This window comes from Pempheris klunzingeri, chromosome 3 (genome assembly GCF_042242105.1).
Source record: "Pempheris klunzingeri isolate RE-2024b chromosome 3, fPemKlu1.hap1, whole genome shotgun sequence".
NCBI lineage: Eukaryota > Metazoa > Chordata > Actinopteri > Acropomatiformes > Pempheridae > Pempheris > Pempheris klunzingeri.
In genome coordinates this window covers 10,512,614-10,539,563 of record NC_092014.1, presented here as the reverse complement: position 1 = coordinate 10,539,563, position 26,950 = coordinate 10,512,614, and the positions used below count along the sequence as shown (strand labels likewise).

General features: G+C 41.1%; 1 protein-coding gene across 1 annotated transcript in view; it reads left to right on the top strand.

Moving 5' to 3' along the window:
* The first annotated feature begins 3,150 nt into the window (after positions 1–3,150).
* sh3gl2a (SH3 domain containing GRB2 like 2a, endophilin A1) overlaps positions 3,151–26,950 on the top strand; it is a 31,382-nt gene continuing 7,582 nt past the window's right edge. The window contains exon 1 of the mRNA XM_070827708.1: positions 3,151–3,252. Coding sequence (XP_070683809.1) covers positions 3,208–3,252 — 45 coding nt within the window. The 5' untranslated portion in view covers positions 3,151–3,207. The remainder of the gene's footprint in view (positions 3,253–26,950) is intronic.

Here is a 26,950-nt window from a genome sequence, read left to right as displayed (position 1 = left end):
TCAGCGCTGATGACAAAAATGAGACCGGTGGTCAGTGTAATAAAGTTAATGGCAACACTCTCGTATTTCACTTGAGCTCAGCCTCCATCTGTCTGTGCAGCGCAGGTGAGATTTATTGTCTCATGAGTTAAAACAAATGGACACTCACCTCAGGCCACGCGCGCACATACAGATCACTGAGCCGTGGGAACGAACACTTTATCAGAGCTGTCCGCCGAGGCCAGTGGGCAGGAAAACTGAGCAAAGAACTGCACTCAGGTCACTGTCAGCCGGTTTGATGTATCACTCGGATGTTCTCTGTTAGCTAATAGGAGCTCTTCAGACCCAATATATGTTGTTGTTGTTCATAAAATATAACTGGAATATCTGCATAGGGATGCTGCTTACACTGTGGAGCTGGTCTGATCTGATTTCTGATCTGACTGAGGAATGTGATAAACTGTCATCATATGTGTTGCATGGTAGTTTTGACTCTGTTACACAAATATACATCACGGTTGCTGCATCATTTCTTACCACTAGGTGGAAGCAAAGCATCATAGATTGTGACATATTGGCAGTGGACAGACGAGCTTTGAATAAACCTATATAACAAACAAAAGCAGACGTTTTTACAGCTTTTGACATCTGTAGTGATTATGTTTTGAAGTCTTCACTCTTGAAATCCTGTGTTTTTATGATGTAGACATTGCCTGTGGTGGTATCCCTTGTGGGTAAACTGAATTTGTGCATCAGGGCTTATGAAGTTCAATCAAAATTTTCTTTGCAATCCATTGTGAGGATTATTTTATTTGAAATCACGTTTTTGTGCTGGGTCCCTTGATATGTGCAATGGATATGGTCGATAATTCCATCTGACTGACGTGTAAGTTCAGGACTTCTCCACAGGATGGCGCCACTAATATAAGAAATGTTTCTCCTAATTTTTAACCTCCATTACCTTAAATAATCCATTGTGGTGGAGTTTGATCATTACAACAGTTCAGAATTAGATGCAGGTTAAAAATAGGGCAAATGCAAAATGAGATAATGCAGCAATGAAGCCATGGTGATGATAATGATGGAGGTTGCACTTGAACAAGTGAATTATTTAATAGTTAGATACACAAGAACATGTGTTATGTGAATTACATAATAATTACATGCACATCTTGTGCTGTGTGCTTTGGTCCCTCACAGTTCAGTCTGATTCTCACATGCAGCTGCAGGGACATTCATGACGTTAACATCAGCAGGTGTAGATGTACAGTATATTGTTAAGTGCTCACATAGCAGCATTTTTACTGCAGCAGTTACTTTGTTGATGCGTTGCATACGTGGGCTTTTGCATTCCTCACACCCAGCCTCTGGTCTAATGGTGACAAACACACCTCCCACAAATGCACTTGACACATATTAATAACTGCTGTTTAGAATTATGCACACACATTGTCTTTCTATTTCATCATCTATTACTTGTCAGGATCAAAAGAAATGAGCTGCATTCAAAGGCTTTTATAGTTATTGGTAGGAAGAGGTAAAGAATTAAGCCAGTAAATAAAACATCCTGAAGGTTGCATGTGTTCTGTTCTTTATTGCCTGTTTAGGGTTCATTTAACACACTGAAGCCACCTTTGAATATGCAGCCTCGATCGCCATAGCCATATTTAGGATTTGGTTTGGTGATCGTCTCTCAGAGCCTATTCCAGGGCTGCAATAGTGGCCATATGGGATGCGTCTCTGAGTGTCTGCCCAAGTAGTCCTACCACAATCTACCAGCCATCTGGCATCGAGGGGCCGCAGCTGAGCCGACAAATGTCTGCAGGTGACTTCTTAGCTTTAATTCAGAGCCATTAATGGTAATGATCGGATTAAGCTTGGCTCCGAGTAACCAAGAAGAAGGCCGATACATCTCGGCTAAATGTTTACGAACAACAGCAGGAATGTGCCAAATTCCCTGCTGCACAAACCTTAGATAGAAATTGTTCTCATACAGGACACGTCCACTGTTCTGTATCGATGAGCGTCGACACACTCGTATTTAAGTGTGTTTGAAATAAATCAGGTCCTTGTCCAACACAGTGCCACAGCAGTGTCATTTTTGTGCCATTTCACACCACTAGGCGCTGTCTGAGTTCACTGATTGATGATACTGGTAGGAGATGAGACAAATTCATGATTATGCTTGTGGTGTTCTCAGTCTGGCTTATGATATGGACCGTATGAAACAGTTTGTTGGGAATTTTTAATGAATCCTAATGTGTAACGTTGTCTTTGGCTTCAGCAGGTAGAGAAAAATAACAACAAATCAATGTCACCACATGGTCCATTCTTCAAATGCTCAAGTTAAAGTATCTGTGGAACAGTTCCATCACAAGTGGGCACACCTGTTTCCAAACCATTTTTTAAGACACAGGGTTGAAAAAGATTATTCACTTTTATATTATTTTTGTTCTGCCACGGTGCTTTATTCCTCTCAGCTCTCTAATAGTGTGTCCACATTTTCATGGCTTGTTGCTTTTCTTTTAATAGCGTGGTCCTGTGTCTAATTTAGCATGTTTTGCATCTGGCATCATATTTTGTTGTGTGTTTCTGGAAGAGTCAGCTTCATTGATTGAGTGGATTGAAAGTTAGTTTGTAAATGAGTCACAGTGGGATGGGAATGGGCGCTGTCCAGGGTGCTGTCCAGGGTGCTGGAGAAGCCTCAAGTCTAATCTGAGGAGCAGGCAGCATGTTATTGTTTTTATAGACCTTCTTTGTGTCTTTCTTTCTTTCCTAGCAGGGCGATGGAAGTGGTGTAGTAATGTTTGACTTTTCTCGGTATCATTTTATCCAATCGGGCATAGATTAAAGCCGAGTTCAGTGGAAAACCAAGCCAACGTCGCTGACTCCCCAGTTCGTCGTCGTCCTCTAAACTAAACGAGCTTAGATTAGAAATACCTCACCCTACTTTTAGACATCCGAGTCCAGCGAGGAGGCGGCCGCTTTAAAAGGAGCTGGCTCCGACGTCAGCGCCGTTTTAGACATGTGGGTCTGACATCCAATAGTCTGATCAGGGCTTTAGTCAGCTCCTTTCTCACAGGAGATCCCTCTGGTGAAGACCAGCGTAGACAGGAGTTAGCCACGGCTGCAAGATCACCACCAGATACAATTTAGAGACCGACGTTTCCTCCTCATCCATCTGCAGCATCAGTTCACATTCCCAGCTAGAACCACCGTGTAGCAACCATGTCTGTAGCGGGGCTGAAGAAGCAATTCCACAAAGCCACTCAGGTAAGAGGAACGCGACGTCCTGAGCGTCAGGATTTTGAAGGATCCTCATGCTGAGGTGTCGCGTTGTTGGAGAGCAGCGGGGTGGCGTTTGGATGGCAGAGATTCGCCTTTACTCGCGTTGATTTTGCACTACGATCCCTGTGCTGCTTATGAGTAGCAGTGTGCTGTAGTTGTGCTTCGTGTATTCCCTCCAAGTCACTCACCCATCGCTGTCCTGGTGCTGAAACGTACAACCGCTGAAAAGACTGGCGCGGTGCAGCATTGCGCCAATAGAAAGCGTTGCACTCGTGTTTTACGCAGCAGCTCCTGTTGTAATTCACTAGGGCGATTTGATGCATGACGGGATGGTAATTATTTAGTGTGGTGTGTGTGTACGTGTGTGTGTGTGTGTGTGTGTGTGTGTGCAGCCGTCTGGGAGGCAGGTGGCACGACAATGGTGATGGTGGTGATGTCGGGGACGTCAGTTCCTCTCAGTACCCTTCAGATGACATTCCGCACAGAAAACCATCAGAGCCGCAGCCCATGGCAGCCGCTCACACGTATCATGCGCAAGTTGTTGCCCCGAATGGAGGACGGTTTAAATCAGAGTTTATTTCAGCCAACCACAGTGGGGACTCCGAGGCGCTCCGATGTTATGCAATCGTTAAGTGAGCCTTGGCGGAAATCCGCTCCTACCAACAGCAGCAGCAGCACGCCATGACCTCGGCGCCCTCCAAATGCATTTCTGGCCTACTGCGATATACCAGTGATGATTTTAGTGATGTCTCCCCTATCTAATGCCGAACCATCTCCAATTATTAGATGCAGGCTCAATGCATGTGGTGATATTCGTTTGAAGGTTACTCCCAGGCTTCCTCAACCGTTCCCACCCATGTTAGTATCTTAGTTATGTTACTCCCATTTGCTCAGACTGGAGAGTTGAACCATCTTTAACTTCGCAGGCCATCAGAGTGGTGGCCACAGCTCACCAGCGGTCCTAAATTGGATCTTGATGGTCAAAGGTATGGACAGATTTGTCCTCGCAGCCCTCCACTAACTCCGGGGCTCTGAGTGACTTTTATTTCCGGTGTTAGCTGGGAGCTCCAGCACGTCTGAGGGAGGTTGTCCTTTCTAGGGGTGAGTCACAGTGACACTGACAGTCAGCCTCAGGCCCCGCACAGCAGGACACCCAGAGCCTGGCTGAGTCACACACACATAATCCTCTCTACCTCCTTATTCTCCAGTTCTCCTGTTCTCCAGTGGCATCATTCTTCATCTTTATGAGCAATTGTCACCAAGATGGGAGAGAATAATGACTTAACTGTGACAGTGATAATAGTGTCTCTCCTGAAGGTCACTGTCTGTGGATCAAACCCTCGTAATTGCATGTTGGACCTGACTAACTGAGACTAAGGTAGCAGTTTGCTAAGACAGGAGCTAATTTACACAACAGCTTGGATTCAATGTGGTGGTACAGTGGAGTCTAGTGTTGTATTTCTAGCTAGTTTATGCTGCCATTAGTCATTTATGTTATTGTTAATGGTATGCTGAGATGTGAGAGGCTTGTGCACATGATTAAAACCAGGCACACGACTTCTGTTACAGAGTTTCCGTTGCACATTCTTAAAGAGCAGTGCAGAATAAAATGACACCTGGAAGAGTTTCATTATGTTCAAGGATTAAATAAAAAGAGGAAATAATTGCAAACACTCGTGTTCTGCTGTTAACACACTTCTCAGTTTTAATCAGGACCTCATTTGATCAGATTGGAAGTAGACAGCAGCCCACACGGGGCAGTAGTTGGCTGCACAGATTGTATTAATTCTGTGTGATGAGTCTATTGTCACCCATTAGCAGGGTCCCCCCTCCTCTCCTGCAGATGTTCTTCTACATCTATGTGTGTGAGGCGAGGCTGCATACCAGCATTTATATCTGTAAATATGCACAAAGTTATGTGGCTCAGGCATAGAGGTGTAGTTGAGTGTGTAAATACATCTGAATTTGTGGATTTTTGTACATCACAGTCTTCATTACTCAGTTTTATTCCCAATGAGATTTAGTCAGCTCTAGGCTCCGAGTTAGCTGTCTCCGTGGTCTCCTGCCGTCTGTTCCTCAGCATTACACACCCCCAACCCCCAACACACACACACTGTATTGTTCCCCAGACTCCCAGTGGCAGAAGGCTCCCTTCAACCCCTCTGTTCACATGCCACAGCCCTGTAATCCAGGCCTAGACTCACAGCAATCTGGCTACTTACACGCACATCCTCCAGCCAGACCTTAGCAGTACCCCCACCCCAGCACATAAAGAGAGGGAGTTTAAAAGCATCAGAGTGGATATCAGCATTAAAGGAACAGTTTGTTTTTTTCGGGGGAAATGTGCTCATTCGCCTTCTTGCTGAGCATTAGATGAGCAGATTGGAAGCACTCTCATGTCTGTGCGTTAATTTTGAAGGTACAGGCAGCAGCTGGTTAGTTTAGCTTAGCATAAAGACTGGACATGAGGAAACTGCTAGCCTGGCTGTACCCAAAGGTAAAAAAAAATCCACCTATCAGCACGTGTAAAGCTCATTGGTTAACACATTTTAGCTTGTTTCTTCTTTGTTGTGAAACAAGCAGGATATAACATGTTAATTACTGAGCTTTAGAGGTGCTGGTAGGTGGATTTTGTTACTGTTGGATACCAGGATAGCTATTTTCTCCTGGTGAACAAATGAATGTATTTCCCAAATATTCCCAAATCCTTTAATGACATTTACACAAGATGTATATTGTCATTTTTCAGTGTCAACACTCCAAACAGCAAGGAGCAGGTGATCAATCAATAAAATCCTCCATCACGTGTATGTAATGTATAGCCATATCAATATATTGTGATAGAGTAAGGTTTGTAGGACAAAACATCTGGCCAACACAAGCAAAGCAAAACAAAGCAAATCAATTGTCTTTTGATCATTGAATCAGTTATCAATTGATTAAAAATCATATAAAAATCTAATATTGTCTTAAAGCATTCTAGCTCATTGATTTACAACATTGCCCTTAAAGGTATAATCACACAGATATGAAAGGAATATCTATAATATCTTGCAATAAATAGCAAAATCTCTTATCGTTGATACATTTAAATTCTGCTAAGGTGTGAACAGCAGATGACTTGTTGTCAAAGGATACGCTGAGGTTCATATGTAGTGTGGAACTGTTTGCACGAATGTTAAATGCTGCATTGACCTTATAGCCCCAATGCGTCACTAGTTACTAATTAGCCGTGCAGCTTTGTTTGAAGTCAAATATACTGCATCTGCTTTGTGAGGGATAGAAAATCCTCATTCTTGTGCAGGGAGGCTTACAGCATTTCTTCATTTAGACTTTACGCACTCTGTCGAGAGAAACAGCCCATAAAAGGCAGAATGCCATGAAGTTACTGTAATTTTACGAGATTCACACACACACACACACACACAAATGCTCACACAACCTCAGTTTCACCTTCTCACATACATCACTGAGTAATTTATTTCGCACAATCATACTTCTCACTGATGGAAGACACTCTCTCTCTCTCTCTCTCTCTCTCTCGCTCTCTCTCACCCAAGGACATCTTGGGCCTCAGAGCGATGCATTAATAACAGGGGCCATTTTAAAAAGAGGGGAAGCACAAGGCATGAAGGGTAAAACAGGTCCAGCAGGTCCAAAAGAAATTGCCTTTAAAAAAATATTTATTTATTTACCCCGCAATCTATTACTCATTCTTACCGTGCACTATGTTATGAAGTGTTTGAATGCCTTAAGACAGTTTGTACGTCAGACTGCTACTAAAAAATGACACCATATAGTTCTCCTCTTATTATTTTAACCTGAGACGCAGTGTTTCTGTCCGCCATATTTTTAAAGGTGACAATTGCTCGCTTCTTACGTCACAAGTCAACTTCACCTCAGACTCAAATGAGTCATGCTTAGAGCAGATGCTTCTTTCATGATGGCTCTGTTCCCATGGAGAGAGTCATGCTTGTGTGCACGAGCCTGCAGCTTATCATGTGTTCATGCCTGGATGTGAATGTGTGACTGTGCTGAGGCTTTTTATTTAAGGCTGTTTTTATATTTTAATCAAACCCCAGTTTAAATACCAGTTTTTATATTTCTCTTAAGGCTGCAGAGAGCATGTTTTATCTCAGTGGAGTGAGCTTGCGCTGCCAGCAGGAAGGCAAAAATATGTTCATTAGAATGAAACTGCAGGAGAGAGAGGGGAGATGAAGAGGATGGCAAGAAAGCTTGAGAAAGTGTGCCAGACTGAGTGAGAGGGGGAAAACAAAAAGTGGAGTCTTTTGGGGGGTTTGGTTTTGCAGCTTTTCCAAATAAAATTGTTGCTTTGCTTTCTGTCAATGTCAGAAAGACAATAACAGGTTTCCTCACAGGTTTGACTGTTTATGCATGCCTCTTATATATGAATCCAGTGAGTCTAAAGCAATTTTATTTTTCTCTTTTCATGGCGTGTTAGTGATTTTGAGAGTTGAACTTGTGGATATGATGACCTTTACCTAGAGTCCCACTTTGAGTCACAGTTGCATCTCAAATACTAAAGAGCCCATTGATCTTAATCAGGTCCAGATTTGTCCACTTCAACCAAAATTTACAAGATTGTCATGAGATAAGATTTAGTGTGATGAGTGTTGTGATCTAAATATATAGCTGCTGATCAACACCATATGGTGCTATGTACAGACCATTAACTTAACACAGTGCATGATAACATTAAAATGTTAAATCTAATCAAAGTGATGGATTTAGGATGACAGTACCAATAAATCAGTATATCATCGATAACATCAGCTTTGGTTGAATGCTTTGCATATTTCTTTTTCAAACTGATATAAGCATATAATAAAAAATACACAAGTAGATTTACTGGCAGTGAAAATTAAATACAACCTGTGCTATGTTTTAGATGAAAGCAGTGGAATATCTGCAGATTGGACATAGTGAACTCCAAGTAATAATGTCACCCGTTACGTTTTTCGAAAGGCTCTCTTTCGGTGTTTTAACATGTCACTGAGAGAAGACACCTCTGAGGAACAGCTGGACGTGCAGCATGAAGCGTTCTGTCACTCATTTTATGTATGGGTGTATTTCTGCTCAGATACAGTAGCTACGCTGCTGTATGTGAGCCCGTGTGATTATTGGAATCCACATCTGTCTGGGTGCTATCAGGCGTCGAAGAATCAAGAAGCTGCAATGACGTTTAGATGGGGTGTATCCCTTACCGTGGATGGCAGTGCAGTAATCCTTTATTTTGTAGTCAGCCTTTGTACGACTAGAGGTTTCCCAGTGTGTGTGCTGAATACTAATATCAGCACTACACACGTCTTAGGTATTGTGTGTGGCATTATGATTTGTCAGCTGGTAACCATCTCATTTCAGCTTAAAGGCAAATTATTAAGGAATGGGGACCTTTGTCTTGGTCTATTAAGATTTAATTCTTGTTGTATGTGTGCGCACATATAAGCATTTCCGGCTTTTCTTTCATCCGAAATAGGTATGGAATGTGCAGGCAGGCATATGAGAGTGCATAGATGTACATCCGTGCGTGCCCATGGACAGCAGTGGGGTCCTTGGATGTGGTTGACGCCTGCAGGCTTTAGGGCAGCAGATTGTAAGTGGGTGACTCATCCAGCCTGGATCCTCGCTAGGCCTACTGCAGTGCAGCGTAAAACAGATCCAGCTGGGAGATAACAGATGGGGCGGGAGGGACAAAAAGAGTGGGGCAAGGAAAGGGAGATAAGAGAAGACAAGAAAGCGGAAAGAGAGGTAGATAGAAAGCAGCCCTGAGCAGGTAGGGAGTGGCAGAGAGATAACGGAGGAATTCAGCCAAGAGATATGGAGGGCGAGAGCAGGAGGAAGGACTCGAAGAGGAGAGAGTGTGGAGAGCAGTCAATCTTACTTTCTTGCAGGCTTTAGGAGAAATTTCTACCAACCTGAATGTCATCCGTTGATAATGGTACTTTGTTAGTATATTTTTTATTTCATAATTCTGGGCAGTGCTGTAAATCTCTATTGTTTTCATCACCAATTACGGTGTCTATGAAGAGTCTCAGCCATCTATGTCACAGGGTTCAGCGAGTAGCAGTGATAGTTTGTACTGTACCTTCCAAATCCATACTGCAGGCGCTGTAATGTGATTATGATTGATATAAAGCAAATGTTATTTTAAGGTTTGTGACAGAATGCAAACTACAATCTCTTACCTGAACATCAAATGTGCCACACACTCATTCACCACCCCCCTGTGTCGCACACAACCTTCGGCGTTGGCACTGAACCTTGGCAATGGATGTGAGGTACAGCTTTGCCAATATGGCCGGACATAATTCCTTGGGATGCTGGGCTGAGTATTAGCAGTATATGTGGTGGGTCATGTTAGTTATTTTCTCATTAGTCAGAGGACAAAACCTCCTTGTTGAAATGATCTCTTAAAACTTCAATGCACCAGCCAACCCAGTACGCCCAGTTTTGGCCAAGTGTTGATCAGCATTGCAGCAAAAGCGATGCTGCACTGGATCAAGTCCAGCAGTACAACCTGCAGCCACGTACCTCCCATCCTTTTATCTTGATTTATTCCTTTCCCTCACAGTGCTTCAAGTACTCTTTACTTTTCCCTGTCATTTGCCTTGCGGCTTAAAGAAAAAAAGTTTTTACTTAACACAGCAGAGCTCTTTCTCTGAAATGTCTGCACGAAGAGGCTTTTTCCCCTGGTACTCTGCTGTCCTTTGCTTGGGCTTGTTAAACCGACATACATTTCATTTAGACCTCTGACAAGTGCAAACAGTACAGCTCTCTCACATATTTGATCCCAGAGTCTGAAGGCTGCTCCCTTCCTGATGTTTTCAAACAGGGAAGTCTTTCACCGATCCTTAGACATGTTTTGCGATATATTGAGGCTGCACTGACAGTTTTTTTGACTAGTGTGAATGAAAAATGTCACCTCCATCACCTCACTTCTGGGAAATGTTCTCATTAATTTCCCTGACACTGCATAAATCCTTTAGAGAGCATTACCATGAATTTTTTTGTTGTCTGTTGACTCAGGAGCATGTGATAAACGTGATTCGCCATCACCAGAGCAACCATGACACATTGCAATGAGGTGTGGTGAGAAACAAATATATATATATATATATATATATATGTGACATACTGTCTATCTTAAAAAATCCCATAAATTAACAAAATAGTTTGAACTAGAAGGGGGTAGAACTTTAGCAGAAACTTTGAAAAAATTGTGAATGGTATCACTTTTGACAGGAGTGCACATGCAGCAGCCAGAGGGTTGAAAACTGGACTGTGGAGTTCTCGCCGTTCTGACGTCAGCTTTGTTCTGGAGGTTAATGACAGACGGACACGGTCTGTACCAGCCCTATTCTTAGCTTGTCCTGTGGTTAGATGCAGTTGGCACGTTTTAAGTAAGAGCACTGGCGAGGTAAACCTCATTAAATGTCCTCACCCAGAAGAAATGTGAATGAGCAATGTTCAGCCAGTGTCAAAGGAGAAAATATGTGCTGAGTGAGGGAAACGTTGCTGCCTGGCGTTTTGTCTTTGCAGCGACAGGCGCTTGAGGTTTTTGGTTTGTCTGTAGAAAGTGAGTTGTTGTTCATCAGTGTCTGTGGTCTCTTTTTTTCCACTCCTTCATTTCTCATCCTCCCTCTCTCCCAGCATCAGTATTCAGGCCATGGTTGATGTTTTATTCAGGACTGGCATATTATATATTCTGAGCATCAACCACTGCAGGAGAGACGGCTTGAGGCTGGGAAAGGGAAATTCTCAGGACCTGTTATTAAGTACTGGGTGAAAGTTTGTCTTATCAAACATAATGAATGGGGCAAATGAGCATTGCTACTTTTGTTTTCATTTTCACCTTAATATAAGCTTTTTAAGATATCCACTTGATTAATATGATTTGCTAAATATTACACAACAAAATAATACCTTTTTTTTTGTTATACGATAATTCCACAGTAAATGTGTCTCCATTATTACAGAGCAATTATTTTCATCCATGGAAATAGCTGCAAACGTTGATAAGACTAAATTAAACCACCTCCATACTCATACATGCACACACATAGACACACTTCTCCTTCAGGGACATTCAGGTCACATCATTATTACCCAAATCTATAACCCAGAAGCCTGCAGTACAGTGTCCTCGAAACCTGTTCACCTGGTTGGTTATTGGCTTTTGTTATAGCTACTGACGTGTTGTGGAAATAATGAGGGGCGAAGCACCTTCATTGAATGTGTTGTCTGTCATGTGTAGCACACTTACTCACAATTAAAGGTCACTGTCCAAGCGCAGGTTATGAAGGAAATCACGCAAGCCAATTACATTTTCAATCAAGATTTGAGACAAAATATCTTTCATTCATGAAACCATATCATGGATAACAAAAATACAGCATCTAGAGTCTAAAGCCAAGGAGGAGATGCATGTAGCAGTATTACATTTCTTGAATTTTTGCATTTTTGTGTGACAATGGTGTAGCAGAAAGATCATCTGCATTTTAAGATTTTATGGTACTATTTGTGGTGTTTGTTGAGCAAAGAAATGAGCTAGAGAGGTTAAAAGAATACAGTGTTTATATTTAGCCTTTTATATTTGGTGTTTAGTACAAAGTAGCTGCAAGCACAAAGTACAGCCAAGGCTGATTGTGACGGCATTTTATCAATAACCAAAATATTGACCAATTTGAAATTTGGACCCAATAATGGCACTAGATGAAAAGTCAGACCGTTTTTAAGACTTTATACTAAAAACCTAAAAATGTCAAACTGCTGGTGGAACCAGAGGCAAAGTCAGGGGTTCATCAGGATAAGTAGGCTTCATCCTCTGGGTATCATGGATATCTGTACAATATTTCATGGCAATCCATCCAGTACTAGTTGGGATATTTTAGTCTTGATGAAAGTGGTGGAGCAGCTGCCCAACCAACATTGCAGTCCATTGAGCTATGACGCTAATATGGCTAAAAAAAAAACACAAACAAGCAAAATAGAATGACTCAACTTTGTTGTGTCAAAGTGTCAAAATGTGAACTTTGTATCATATCCAATGCATTTATTCCTTCGTTGGAAATTAAATAAAGAGGGCATTTCTGCAGGAAAAGTGTGGAACAGAAAGGAGGAAAGATGATAGAAAGAGGGGATACCATGGAGAGAGCAGGAAGAGACGAGAGGAGGAAGTGATAGAGTTAAATAGAGAGAAGAGGAGGATGTTGGGAACAAAAGAGGAGAGGAGGCTGTGCTTTCAGGCAGCTGTAGCATCACGTCCTCAGTCTAATGCCTAATTTGGCTCATGAAGGGACTGTAATGAGGGATGGGAGGGAACAGAACGTGTCTTATTGTATTTGCTAAAGTGAGTGTCCTGCAGCCTTTGGGAAGACTTTATGTATTTTTATGTGTGCGTGCGAGTGCTCCCTAGTTAAAAAAAAAAAAAAAAGCCATGTTAGTTGATCTAACTGTGGACCCACGGTAAACTCACTCGCCCTTTGCACACACAGCGTCCTCCCACCAACTGCAAAGCTGAGAGTGAATGGCTTGTCAGGGATTATACTCAGATTAATCAGAGCACAGTGACTTTGCATCATATTGGAGCTGTGTGTGACTCAGAATCAGAGCGTTGCAGCGGTAATCTGTAAAACGTGCTGCATGTGCCGGACCAGACCGCCAAATGTACCATGTGACAGGGTCGCAGATTCATGACCCCCCCCCCTCTTGTTGTTTTTATCAGAGTTTTATTTTTAGTTGAATCCTTCTGGGGATGTTAGTGCTGATGTATGATTCTCACATTCACCCACAACCTTTAACCTTTACTTTATGTTGCTTTATACTGAAAGATACTCAAACTTGTTCAGAGATAATCATATAAAGAGGCAGGTATAAACTACTAAGTACACGTATTATATATTATAATTCACTAAATTTGTTCCATTATGTGTTGTATTTGCTCTAGTGTTGTTGTTTACCGCGCAGCTGAGTAATGAGTTATTTAATCACACTGGTGCTTTGTGTAAACAAGCTTCTTCATCATCTTCTAGGCTTGTAGAAAGTGGCACAGGCTTATGGATAAACAAAGTAATTTTTCTGCCGTTCAGACTTAATAAGGCAAACACCACCCACAGATTGAGCTGTGGATGAGACACCCTGAATTAAATGCAAATGAAAAATATCACTGTAATTAAAAGGCCTGGGGAGACACTCTTCGGTATACTTGCATGTAGGTGTGTGTGTTTGCAGCCATGTAGGCAGGTGTTTGCTGTGGATAAGTGAGCAACTTAGTTTGAATAGATGATTATGTACATTTAACAGATAAACATGTATATTAAGGAAGTATGACAATCCTGGGGAAAAAAGGAGCCTTAATATAAACTGAATTTATAATTTTCCCCCTGTCTTAAAATTTTCTGTCTGTCTGTATAAAACACACTTAAATCAGACATAAATACACTGTGTTCTGTTTAATGATTTTTTTAACATCTACAAAAGACAGAATGTCTCACGATGCTCCATCATAATATTGATATATATAATCTAGGCAAGATTTAAATCACCCTAACTTAGCTTTCATACATAGTATATAAACACTTAACAAACACACTATAATGTAGTACTAAGACAACATAAATGTTTGATAGGTTGTGGCTTATGTATGAATGACAGCATAGTAAATACTGTTATAATAATAATAATAATATACAACATATCTTCATAGGAGAAGTTATTATTGTCTGCAAATATTGTAAATGTAAATGCTATAAATGTCCTTGGATAAGCAAAATTTAAAACATCCTCCTTGCATTTTTATTTGTCTCACCATTGAGATAATTGCAACCTTTGTTAACAAAGTTTGTATTTTTTCAGGAAAAATTCAAGGTGCCCCTGACTGTTCCAGGAAGAGTAAAATTACAGTAGAGCTTTCAATTCGAAGTGGCCCAAAAGTAGATTTAAGCCTCCACACAGTAAATGTACAAGCCATGTAAAAACACTTACAGGGCTTGAATACATGAATTATTGATCCTCAACCTACTTCGTTTGCATGAGCACAAACACAGACAGACTTTTGTAAAATTAATTTTCTGAAGCAGTGCTGACGAGCTGCACTCGCTTTCCAGTTTACAAGGTACATCTGGCTAAAACTGATACAGTCTAATACATCATAATCTGCAGTAAATCCTACCCACACGCATGTTATGGTGATCAGTGTTTTTTTTTAACTGTTTTACAGACAAGTATAAAGGCACATTTCCAGTTTTTAGCTCTTGAGTGTAAATTATACTTTCATTGTCATGCTTTGACTTAACACCTTTATCTGGAGATTAAGTCAGTACATGCTGACCTGCTTTTCAACGGCAGTCTTTTGTTGTTAAAAATAATGCTGACATGCTAATTTCAATACATTGATGTAGAGGCATTAGTAACATACAAAGTCACAGGGTGTGTCATTTATTGATCCTGCTCAGATAATCTATTATTACATTATCTGCACTTTTCCAACCTTTAGCAGCTATTTTTTGTGTTTAACCCCCTAATTCTTTTTTTGCTTTTTATTTTTCACTGTTATGAATTTCAAAACATGCTGAAATGTGCCCTTTCTAATTTTCATGAACAGATGGAGGCATCTTTAAATTGCTTGTTTTGTTGGACCCAGAGTATAAAACCTGAAGATATTCAGTCTACGATCATATATGACAGAGAATAAAGCTGCAAATCTGCATATTTGAGAGGCTAGAACTAATGAATGCTCGCTAGTTTCATTTGAAACAAACATTCCTCATCGCACATTTCTCTTTGTATGAAAATAAACCAGTAGCCATTAATATTGTGGGTGTCATTATATCTCTGGTGTGTCTGTCGCCTCCTGTCATGACCTTCTTTATGGACTGGAAATCTAATCAAATCAGACCAGTGTTGAATAGCAGATAGTCAATATCAAATAAACAGGATGTTGGTCTGCTGAGGCTTTTCAATTGAATTAGGTCAAGCCAGTCTCTGGATATATTAGTATTGTTGTTTGTTTTGGAAGGGACTGGTGCAGTGGGATTGAAAGTTTGTGGTAGTGTTTGAAGGATGAGGAATCTGTTTTTTTTTTTTCCCTGCTTTATTGATTTTTGTGTAAAAGCTCAGCTGCTTGTGTTTTGCAGGATCCATTAATCTGCTGTCACCACTGGAAGGTTTAGCTTGAAGCAAAAGACATTTATCTTCATCAACAATGATAATGAATCTTCTTTCGTGCTGGGCAGCATTTGTTCAGCCAGGCTCCTGTGAAACGATGTGTTGAGTTCAGGGACACTAGTGGAGTGTGTTAGGTGTGCTGGTGTCTCGTGTGGTCTCACCGGCACAGACCGTACTCTCCTGGTGGATTGTGACAACATGGTGATATAAAATTCTCTCCAGATCTTTTCTACCTATCATCTCTCTTCTGTAATGTGTTCACTTTTTGTTTTATAATTTATATACACATATTTATTGTTTTTATCTTGTATTACATTACACACAATAAACACTAAATTTTTTTCATTTTTATGTGCATTAGGATTATGAAAAACATACTTTTGTTGTTGAATTTTTCGTTGTGTTACATTAGGAAATAATGTACAGTATACTGAGCTAGTAATATGCAATGCTTTCATACCATTGTGTATGACATTTGCACGGCTACTAGCCTGCGGAGAGGTGTGGGAGTTTGAAGTTTCAGGCTTTTCAAGTCCACTGTCTTCTCAGCGTTACCAACTTCAGCTTTAGTGTTAGTTCTTTATGACTAAGAAACTGACGGGGATTTTGATCTGTAGTGCAGAACTGCAGCTCGACAGGCAGCCAGACTGTAATCACAAGGATAAATGTTTTCATGAATCTGTGGATTATAGATAAACACATTCGCACACAGAGAAAAGTGTAGGCAGCAGTCTGAAAATTAGCTTTAATAACTATCATCAGTCCAGATTTTCAGTGCTCATTATCCTAGACAACACCGTCATTACACCCACGCAGATGTAACTCAGGACACTGATGGGGAAACATTAAAATAATATTACTAAGAACTTGCTGTATAAGTATAACATGCTTCCCTTTCAGTTATGTGCTAGAAAAAGTCATGTCCTCTACAGGCCTCAAAGCGCTGTCATTATTTTTCCTGACAGACACACTTGTGTTTGAAATGGAAATTGCAGAGTGGCAGTAAAGTACAGAGAGAGAGAAAGCTTAGTGTGTTGTTGTTGTGGCTGTTTATTTTGTGTGTGTGTGTTGAAAGTATCTACGTGACTGGTGATTTTCTCCATGTGAGGATCATTTGTAAAATGACTGTTTCAGGGTCATCTGATGGTGATGACTGAAAATGAGAGACTTTGGCTTTAGCCAATAATGACGCTGAAAGATATCTTTGAATATCTTTAAGCTGAATATGCTAATAGCCGATATTTTGTGAAAAGAGTCATTATCAGTCAGTGGTTCCATTTTGATGGCTGAATATGTCAAGTACCCTCTCCCTCCTCCAGGCTTTTTCAAGTAAAAAGCCTCTGAAGCTGAATTTTTTTAGCCTTAATTTTATTATGCTTAAGTTCACTTGCTTAAGCACAGATGCTCTCATACAGCAATGTGCTGCTTCATTTGCAGTCAAACCAGGTTGCTGCTGATAAAACCACAGTCTAACCTGCTTGCCAATGAGAAACATTACTAGTTTTTATCTATTCTAGTCTGAAATTAGAATAATCAAGACAGCCATGGATCTTTTCATGATTTAAACAGGTCTGGTGCTCTGCTCATTGACAGCTTTTTGAGTCAGTTTTAGTCAGCCAATCAGAGTTCAGCTACGGTTGGTATGATCTAAACATTTTCAAACCGGTTTGATATTGAGCCAAAGATTAGACCGGACCGGTAACACAAGTGGCCCACGATAAGAGTGTAGCAGCACCACAATCAGGACAACCATTTAGCTTAACCTGTCTTGTTCTAAAGTTTAACATTAAAATAAAAAATTATGTTGAACTAGGAGTCAGGCCCACAGGAGGTAATCAGCAGGGTCGTGAAGAGAAGTAAAAGTTTCAGTTTAGCAGCTGATTTTTGTTTTTAGCTCCGGAAGTTAACACAACAGGGCTAACATTAGCATCTGTCATGTGTACACAGCATATAAGTCCGGTCCAGTAACAGTACTCAGGCACTAGTGGCTCTGTTTATAACCTAAACAAACATAATGTTAATATTAGCTTAATCACATTGTGATAATTCTTATTACTAATGTAATACAAGTTAGATTTAGCACCACCAGCACAGGTTGCTAATGAAAGCTACTTGCCAGAAAGTCTAGTTCAGTCAGTCTGCATGAAATCAGACACACCGGACCAGACCTGCAAAACCAACCCAACCCTCTATTCATAGCAACCGAGCTACCTAAAACGGGATCACTGTTAAATTGACTTTTTTGATCAGTGTGAAAACCACTGAATCTGCAAGGTGCCCTTCTTGTAAATACACAGTGTTTTGCAACTCTGACTACACCCAAGTGTGATTTCATGGTGTACTCATCACTGCAACATGGTGAAATGTTAAACCACTTTAGTTGAGCCAAAACAAGATTTTCAGCAGGTGTTGAATCAATCAAATGTATAAGGAAACTAAGATTTAATTACACATTTCAGATTATTTTTATTTAGTTGTAGAGAGTAAGGAATTTCCTTTATTTATTAGCACTTAATAGATGATTGATGATGATGGATGATAATTGGTTCATATCCAGTGTTTAAAAAAGAAAAAATGAGCTCATTATACAGTATCATACTGCAGATGTGGACAGACAGGATGTTAAGAAGATGGATGTCAAGAGAGAACAGCAAACTATGACAAAAATAGAGTTTAACGAGCAGGTGAGAAATAAGCAAGAAAGACAGCTAGTGGTTAGAAAGTGATTGCAGGAGGGAATTAAAAGAGAGAATTAAACACATTGAGTCTTTCACACCTTCTCACGGTTTCTGGGCAGAACTATAGGTGGTCTGGCACAGAAAGAGTGTGATTGTCCAGAAAATACTGAGCTCTGCTGATAATGTGCAATTTTAGCAGAGCAGAGACACATTCAATGGATGAAGGATTCTTTTCCTTACTTACAGTTTCATTAAAGCATACACTGCTGTGTAACTCCACAAACTTCATACACAGATCTGTTTAGCTGACTCGTCATGAAAAAACACTAGAGAAAGCAGACAGATTGTGTCTTGACATGAATGAATGGTTGAATGTCGTGAGATCTGTGGTGTGGCTCGCCATCATTCATGTCATGTGTACCATTACTCGCCCTCCATCTTTGTCTCATCATCACCATCATCATCATCATCATCACATATTTCAATGCTCACAAACTCTGGCACGCTTTCCTCGCACACACAGCGCCAGCTGGTTTCCCCTCCCTTTCCACCCCCGTTTACCGAGCGGTACATGGATGGATCGGAGTGTGCACACATCTCCCCAGCTACAGACTCATCCCTACTGTTACATAAGAGCCATGCAAAGGCTTACAAATCAGATTATAATAGCCACAAGCCACACACTCAGAGAGGATAGGGGTCAGTGAAGCAACATGGCCAAACAGAGGACTGATGCTGGCAGGAGTCTGAACAGAAAAACACTGGCACCCTGTCCCGTCTGGGTGCTCATCCAATCAGTCTGTACTTGATGCCTGCCTCTCCTACAGGTATTGAATTGTCTGAACAGGGCAGCCAGTGCCACTTTTGGTTTCTGTGAGAACACCAGCATTGCTTTTTATCTCAGTGTTTTGTTAAAACATCACCAAGAGGTGTACCGTTGAATTCTGTCCCCATTAATGCTGCTTCAGGCCTTGATGTTCTGCAGGATTACTACGATCCTGAAACAGCTGTAGTTGGAGCAGGAACCAGCCACCCCCACACTAGCTTTAAACGCCGGGGTTTAAGAATAACATATGGATTTTCCTCAGTTCCACGAGTGTGTTTCTCAGGGCAGCCGGGACAATTATAGGTTTGCCTCTAAATAAAGAGTTAATATCCATCCAGTTTGATCTCACTGGTGCTACCGTGTGTCCTCAGAAATCCTGGTCAGTCAAGGTTGAACAGAGGCAGCGTGGATTTCAGATGCAGTGAATGCAGTCAGACGTGTTGTTGAGTCACAGTCCAGAAGTGAATATACTCGGCATGAAGTTGCATGAGAAATGTGACCATGAGAACAATAAGGTCTTGAGGGTATTTGGAGGTGAGAAGAGAGAAAAGGGGGCAATAAAAGCAGAGGTGGAAAGAGAGGAAACAAATAAGAGAGGCAGCTGGAAAATGGAGAAAAAAAAAGAAAACAACAGAGAGATCTTCTGGGCATTGTTATACAATTGTTTTTGACTTTTCAAGATTTGGCAGTTCGCTGTCAAATTTCCTTTCTGTTTCTTTATTATATCTGTCCACATTCATCGTCCTTCACTTCCCTCACAACATAAAACACGAAAACTGAGAGAAAATGGTAAAAAATCTATCGGTTTTACCGTGTTACAGACTACATGAGAGATGCTTCGCCCCCAAAGGAGTAAAAGGGGGCAGTTATGAAGCAGGTATGTGGAGAAGGAGGGGAGAGATGTTTCAGTGCTGTCAGTAAGAGTCAGATCCTCCTGTTATTGTCCAGCAGCAGGGGCTGTCCTCCTAATAGCCTCACTAATCACTCTTGTCATTTTTAATCTCTCTCTTCCACCCTGGGCGTATTTAAAGCAGGGGCCTCTGTGTGCCCAGCCAGGATTAGACTAGTGAGCAGGAGAGGAGGGAGGAGGCGGGGGGGAGTAGAGTAGTAGCAGCAGCAGCAGCAGCAGCAGCAGCAGCAGCAGCAGTAGCAGTGGCGGGAGTGGCAGCACACTACTTGAGCGCCTCACATTGGGTGCCATGTGACCAATGCTAATGCTAACAGTGCAGTTGTGAATGTTAAAAAAAATATAGAACAGCACAAAGATGCACTGACTGATGCTTTAGGTGCACAGCAGTAAAGAGATTGTGACTTGAATTACCTTATTCCAGTACTTTAGTACGTACTGTATGTATCTCAGTAGGTGATGTATAGATGGACCTCATGTATACATCAAGAACATACAGAATCTTAATTAATTTGCAACTTAAAGCCATCATGTTGGTTTTTTTTATCCTGTTTTAATACACTAAATTCTTGTATTTAGTGGTAATTAGCAAATGTTAGCATGCTAAAATGCCAGGAAAAATAAGTAGTAAGTGAAGCTTGTTTTTTTAGTTTTCCTTGTTTCTTTTTTCCTTTTTTTTTGTTTACAACATGAAAAAAGCGTGGTCAGTTTGTCCATGAATGAACCCCACATCTTTTCAATGTCCTTGGGTATTCCTTTTATTACAAATGTAACTTTTAACCACCCCATTGAAAAAATGGAGTTAATGGATCATAACGTGCCAAATATAGACACCAATCATATATTGGTATTAACATGCCATCAACACAGAAGGAAATATAACAAGTAAAGCTGAATTAATTCATTATTTTGTGACACTGGGGTTGAAGTTTACGAAGAATTACGAAGTAATGGATTAAAAAATTGCTAAAATATTAAGCTTATAGCGGAGGAGACTGTTTTTCCTGAAAATCCTTCTTTTGAAAGGATGAATTTGCTAATCCACAAGTGTTTTTCAAATCATATTTATGTATGATTTCGAAAAAGCACAAAAAACGGGTGCAGAAGCACGAGAACAAATAAGCCGACATCATAACCTCAGGCTTGTGTGTGCATGTTTAAATATGATGTTGTCGTATTGATCACAGTGTGTTCTGCAATCAGTAGCGTAATTTAATCCTGTACTTCCGTTTAAAGGCAACAACAGACGCCTCATGTGTGTGTCGCCGGTCGGTTTCCTCCTCAGCCAATTAATAGTATTAGCTCAGGGTGTTTTACACAGGTGTTAAAGCCCTGCTGTTTAAACTCTCTTGTGTTTGCCAGGAGTGCTTCATTAATCTGCGTGGGCACTTCTCTTTATAGAAAAGAAAATACTGTCAGCCTGCAGATGAATTGTCTTTGCTGGTTAGAAATAGCAAAGTGGGTCCAGTACCTGGTTTGTTTGTTTTTTTGGGGGATAGCAGGAGAAATTACAACATGATTTATTCATCAACAAAAAACTTTCTTAAAATTCCTGAAATTTTCTTTCTTAAGGAATAGTTTGGTATTTTGTAAAGTACATTTATTTGCCAAGAATTGCCTCTCTCGTTCTCTCTCTCTCTCTCTCTCTTTTTATCCAACCCCCACCCAACACGGACCTCGACAGAAATCCCCCCCACCTCTGAGCCTGGTTTTGTTACAGGTTACAGGTTTTTTCCTGCCACTGTCTCCTAATATAATATCTGATGCTCGCTTGTGAAGATTCATGAATCCTTAATTTTGAATCCTTGTATCGTTGAGTTTGGTCTGTTCTTTATGGAAAGCATCTTGAGATAACACTTGCTATGAATTGGCACTATATAAATAAAGTGAAGTAAAATAGATAGATAGATAGATAGATAGATAGATAGATAGATAGATAGATAGATAGATAGATAGATAGATAGATAGATAGATAGATAGATACCACTCTTGTTAAAGGTAACACCCAGGAGATGTTTAGCTTAGCTTAGCATAAAGACTGGACATATAGGCAGTTAGCCTGGCTCTCTCCATTGGAAACTAAACACACCCACCAGCACCCCTTTTACCCTGGATGGTGGATTTTGTTAACAAAGAACAGAGACAAGCAAGCTCTTTCCCTGTTTTTAGTTTTTCTAATAAGCTATAAGCTAACCTGCCACTTGTGGTAGCTTCATATGTATTGTACAGAGTGGTGTCGGTCCTTTTGTCTCTCTCAGTAAGAAAGCCAAGAAACACATTTCCAAAAATGTTGAACAGCTCCTTTAAACATGTGAAAGCAGTAAAAACAATAGATTTTAACAATATTTGGAGTTAAAAAAAGAAGAAGACAATAAGTCAGCTGATCCTGTTAGTTGAGGATTTTCATTTAGATCAGTTTGGACTTGCTTAAACCTCTTATCATCAGAGTAAAATCCACTGCCCTCAGACAGGTTTCGTGGTTGTGAGAACAGAACCCCCCCTCAGCGGTAAATACACTGTAGGCTGACCTGTTATGTCAGGCTGGTGTTCGGCTTTCGTCCACCTTGTTTGTGTCACCTGAGGCTTAATGAACACTGATTTACTCTTAAAACATCCACAGTGAGAGCACGTCAGGACGCGCCCTGCTGTCTGATCAGTGCATGCGACGATGCAAGAGATTTTGGATGGAGGAGGGAGGGAGGGAGGGAGGGAGGACACCCTGCGGCCTGTGGCAAGATCTCTGGGCTATTTTTCTCTCCACATTTAGCATCTTTAATCTGGTCCGATTTGGTTCACATGGGTGCCAGTTGGAGAGAAAAAGGCAGAGTGATGAGAGGCATCTCAATCCTTGTGTGAACCAGACCTTTTTTTATTTTCAGCTAACCGGTTATTCCGGTGTTCTCTTAATGTTTATGATGGTATGCCAATTTGGTCTAGACTGAAAAATCTGTTTTTTATAATTGCATTATGACTGAATTTTGTTCAGACATTCACGGCTCCCAGACGATGAATCCTAATTGCTTTGAGGATGCTCTGGCGTTTCTTGTCACTGTGAGCATGTTATCATACTGAGCACTTAGCTCAGAACTGCCTCTCAGAGCTGCGAGCATGGCTGCAGACATGGTCTTGTTTATATTACTTTTAACTGTTCTCATTTCTCCTGTTTGTTTCTCGATTACACTTCATTGAATTTGAGATTCATTTTTTCACTGAAGAGGACTTAAAGTCCCTTTGGCTGCTTTCTGCTCTGCACATATCCATTTAGTGTTGAAGTTTCCCCTCCAGTCAGAAATGTGCGTTGCTCATTGTTACATCACTTGGATGTTTGAGCCTCACTGTGCAGAATGATGAATGACACTATGAGGCTGTTTTCACATTCATCTGCTGAAGGGGAAGGGGGGGGGGGGGGGGGGGGGGGGGGGGGCTTCTCTGTGCGCTCCGTAAATCTGAGTTTAAGATGTGGACATGCACGAGCATGAAAGCCGGTCGTAGTTTAATTTGAAGCTGACATAAGTGTGATGTGAAATTGACCTTTTTAGTGAAGAAGGAAACATCTTGTGTCCAGCAGTTAAACGCTTGAAATGAAAATATTTATAGATTCTGGATTTTCAAGAGGGAGGATGAGTGCATTTTAAGATATTTGTAACTTTTTTTTGTAGAAAAACCATATCAGACAAACGCAGAGGATGTTTTATATGCCTTAAATTCAGTTATATTTAGATAACCTAGGATACACTGGCTGCAGCGTATTAGGAAGAGCTCAGCCGAGGCTCTGCAGTGAAACCTTATCCCTGCATTGCCTCTTCGTCTGGAGGCATCACAAATCAGCTGCATGTGCATTTACCCGCATGTATCAGCACTGTGCACAACAGTCTTTTACGACTACGAGTGCTGTGTACGTGACGTCGCAGGTTGCATATAATCAACGCCGCTGCTGTTATTTCTCAGCGGCCAAATGTGCATTTTACTTATCCCTGCGAGGTTCACTTCCCACTGCTGTTCTGTTCACCTTGCCGTGTCCTTATCCTGCAGGGAGGATGAGGAAAAGAGGAGAGGAAGGGCTAAGGGAGAGTGATGGGTGGGGACGCAAAAAGGGTGAGGCTGGTGAGGGTGAGGGGCAGATTATGGGGACAAAAAGAGACAGGCTATGTGTGAAGGCACAGTGACGTTTTAGATCTCCGTTTCTCCGGTTCAGACTGGAGGCATGGGTCGCATTTACTTAGCGTGTAGTACGACACTGCCGCTGACGGATCGATCATCAGCCCTGTGGTTACTGGCTGTGATGCACCATATATGGAGCCTTTGTGTTTCTGAGTGTGTGTGTGTGTGTTTGCTCTGGCATACATCTCCCTTCCATCACTGCACTAAATTGCTGTCTCCTCAGCTTGCAGCCATCAAAGCACAACACCAGCTCTGTCTTTGCTCTCCACTTTGCAAGTGTCTGGGAGTTGAACATGCGTTGACAGCAGCCATGGGCAGCAGCGTGCACAGCAGCACTGTTCCACTTACTCAAAACAGCCACCAACAGCTCATTTTTATTCATTCAGTTGCTCTTCCCCTGCCAAGCTATATGCATATCCCCACAGGAACCGCTTGACTGAGTTGTTTTTTTTATTAATTTAGCTGAAGAAATAACTGACTTCTACTGACTCTGACTGCCTCCCCTCGCTCTACCTCCAAGCCAAAGAAATCGTAGATGTGGGACACACACAGACTGATATACACAAATATGATAGGATTAAATTTAGAGCTCTGAATACTGTGTGAGGGAAGTCTTTCTTTCCCAAGACCTCCTCTAATGCCTTTGCTGTTGTAGTCGTCAATATCGGTCCTTAAAGGTACTGATCACTCCCCTCAGGGATCAGATGTGTAAACCAGTCCTTAAATTGAACCAATACTCATCCATTCTGAGTACCAGCACGACCAATTGTGTACCAGGACACTTATTACTTACCAGGTATAACATGTGATCTAGTTAAGCTAGAGCCTTGGGGGCTAAGACCTTGTATTTCTGCTAGTGCCTCCACATTCCTCTGTCCATAAATGGTCTACAACATGTATGGGAGCTAAATTGTTAGATCATTTTGTACTAGAGTTGAAATGATTATCTGATTCATTCATAAGATGGTCGACAGAAAATGTGTTCGCAAATATTTGATATTGTTTTAGTTTTGAAGCAAAAATTTCTACCATTGTTTCAGTTTGTCAATAATAACGATTTGTTGTATGTGATCATAAATAGTATAGTATTTTTAGGTTTTACTATTTTATAGAACAAAGAAGTAATTGATTCATTGAGAACATTATCAGATTAATCGATAACAAAAATAATTGTTTGTTGCAGCCCTGTATTATTATTATTATTATTATTATTATTATTATTATTATAAATTACTAATTTGTCCCCTTCAAATTAATGATTCTTTGTATCTTCACATTCAGCATATGTAGGCTGCTGATTTTAGATTATTGGCACTTATGGACACAAAACTAAGTAAACCTGCTCTCCTCCCCAAAATTACAAAATCTCTTCATAAAATGAATTATTTTGTACAAATGTCAGTAATCTTACAGCTGTTCTTGAACATGAGTCTCCTCAACCTGGTGTGGAACACAGAGAGACTAATTCTCTCTGCAGAGAGAGGAATTATGGGCAATATCCTCCAATAGCACCAAAATAGCGACTGCCATTACGCACAGCCGTTACGCACTGCTGTATATTATGAGAAAAGAGATTACGGCTCCAAAAGGAATTCTCCTTTTATATATATTATCCTCCTCCTTGTCATTTTTAAACACACGTATCTCGGCTCAGATGACTCATCGAAGCCTCTGTGTGTGTGTCTGGTGTAAAGTGAATGTGTTTTATATCTAAAAGGCGTGTGGCATCTTTTCTGAAACTGGACAGTAACATTACATGTGACTCATATTATATCCTCAGGTGTAAAATAGTACAGTATGTGATTAGACAGCCAGAGTGAACACCACAAGTGTCACTATGTACAGGGCTTATGGTGGCACAGCTGTGGCTCACAAGCACACACACGTAAACACTATTCATGTCAAACATGTGCAAAGCGCTATGCTTTTTTTTACAGCCATGCGTTAACAGCTCGGCTCATCACTGTCCCCGTGTCGTGATGTTGCCATTGTGAGGCAGGAGAAAATAAGTGAGAGAAATAATAGGAAGTTACGAATGACGATGATGGTGCTCACTACACCTAATAAGGTGCGGGCAGGTACCTGTCACCATGGCGAACAGCTCGAGGAGGATTTGACGACATTGTGTTGATGTGTAGGTGAAACTAATGACAGGAAATGTGATTCCTGCCGTGTGTGTGTGTGTGTGTGTGGCTTTGAGTGTGTGTATGTGTGTTTTTTGCATCGCTGTCAGAATACTGAGCTGTTTGACAAGTGGGATCAGAAGAGACTAAGATGACTCACAGAGCACCAATCCTCAGAAAGTCTTACGCTGCATAAACTGCTGTCATAGGTTTAATCGTATGAACCCTCTTCTCTGTCTGTCACAGATCACCCCTCTATGTTTTAACTTTGGAAAAAATCACTCGCTTAATTACATTACATCTACTTGCCTATTTCAGCGTCTTTAAATATTGTTTTTGAAAAATGAGAAGCCAAAAAAAAAGGGTGATTTTTTTTTTTTGTTTGTTTGTCTTTTACTCGAGGAAAGACTTCATCCACTGACCTTAACTTTCATGGTTTCTTTAGTCACGCTTTGTGACGTTCCATGAAAGCCAGATTTCCTCCCCCAGTCGATCCTCTGAGGGCCGTGTCTGGCCTCGTTGTGTCAGATTGCTGCCCCCTCGAGCCATCTGGTTACATCACAGACTGAAGCTGGATGGTGGCAGAGCTGGAAAAATTATCAGCAGACGGAGACTGAGAGAGCGAGCGGACAGGGGCCCAGAGGAGTTATTTCTGTGTGTGTATGTTTGTGCACGTGGATCTATGCCATGTCTTAAGCTATAAGGGCCTACTGTTTAAGTGCGTTGATGCATTATCTCTTCCTCTCTTTGTTATCTCGCTCTCTTCCTCTCTAGCAGTGCTGGAAAGCCTCTCCATTACAGT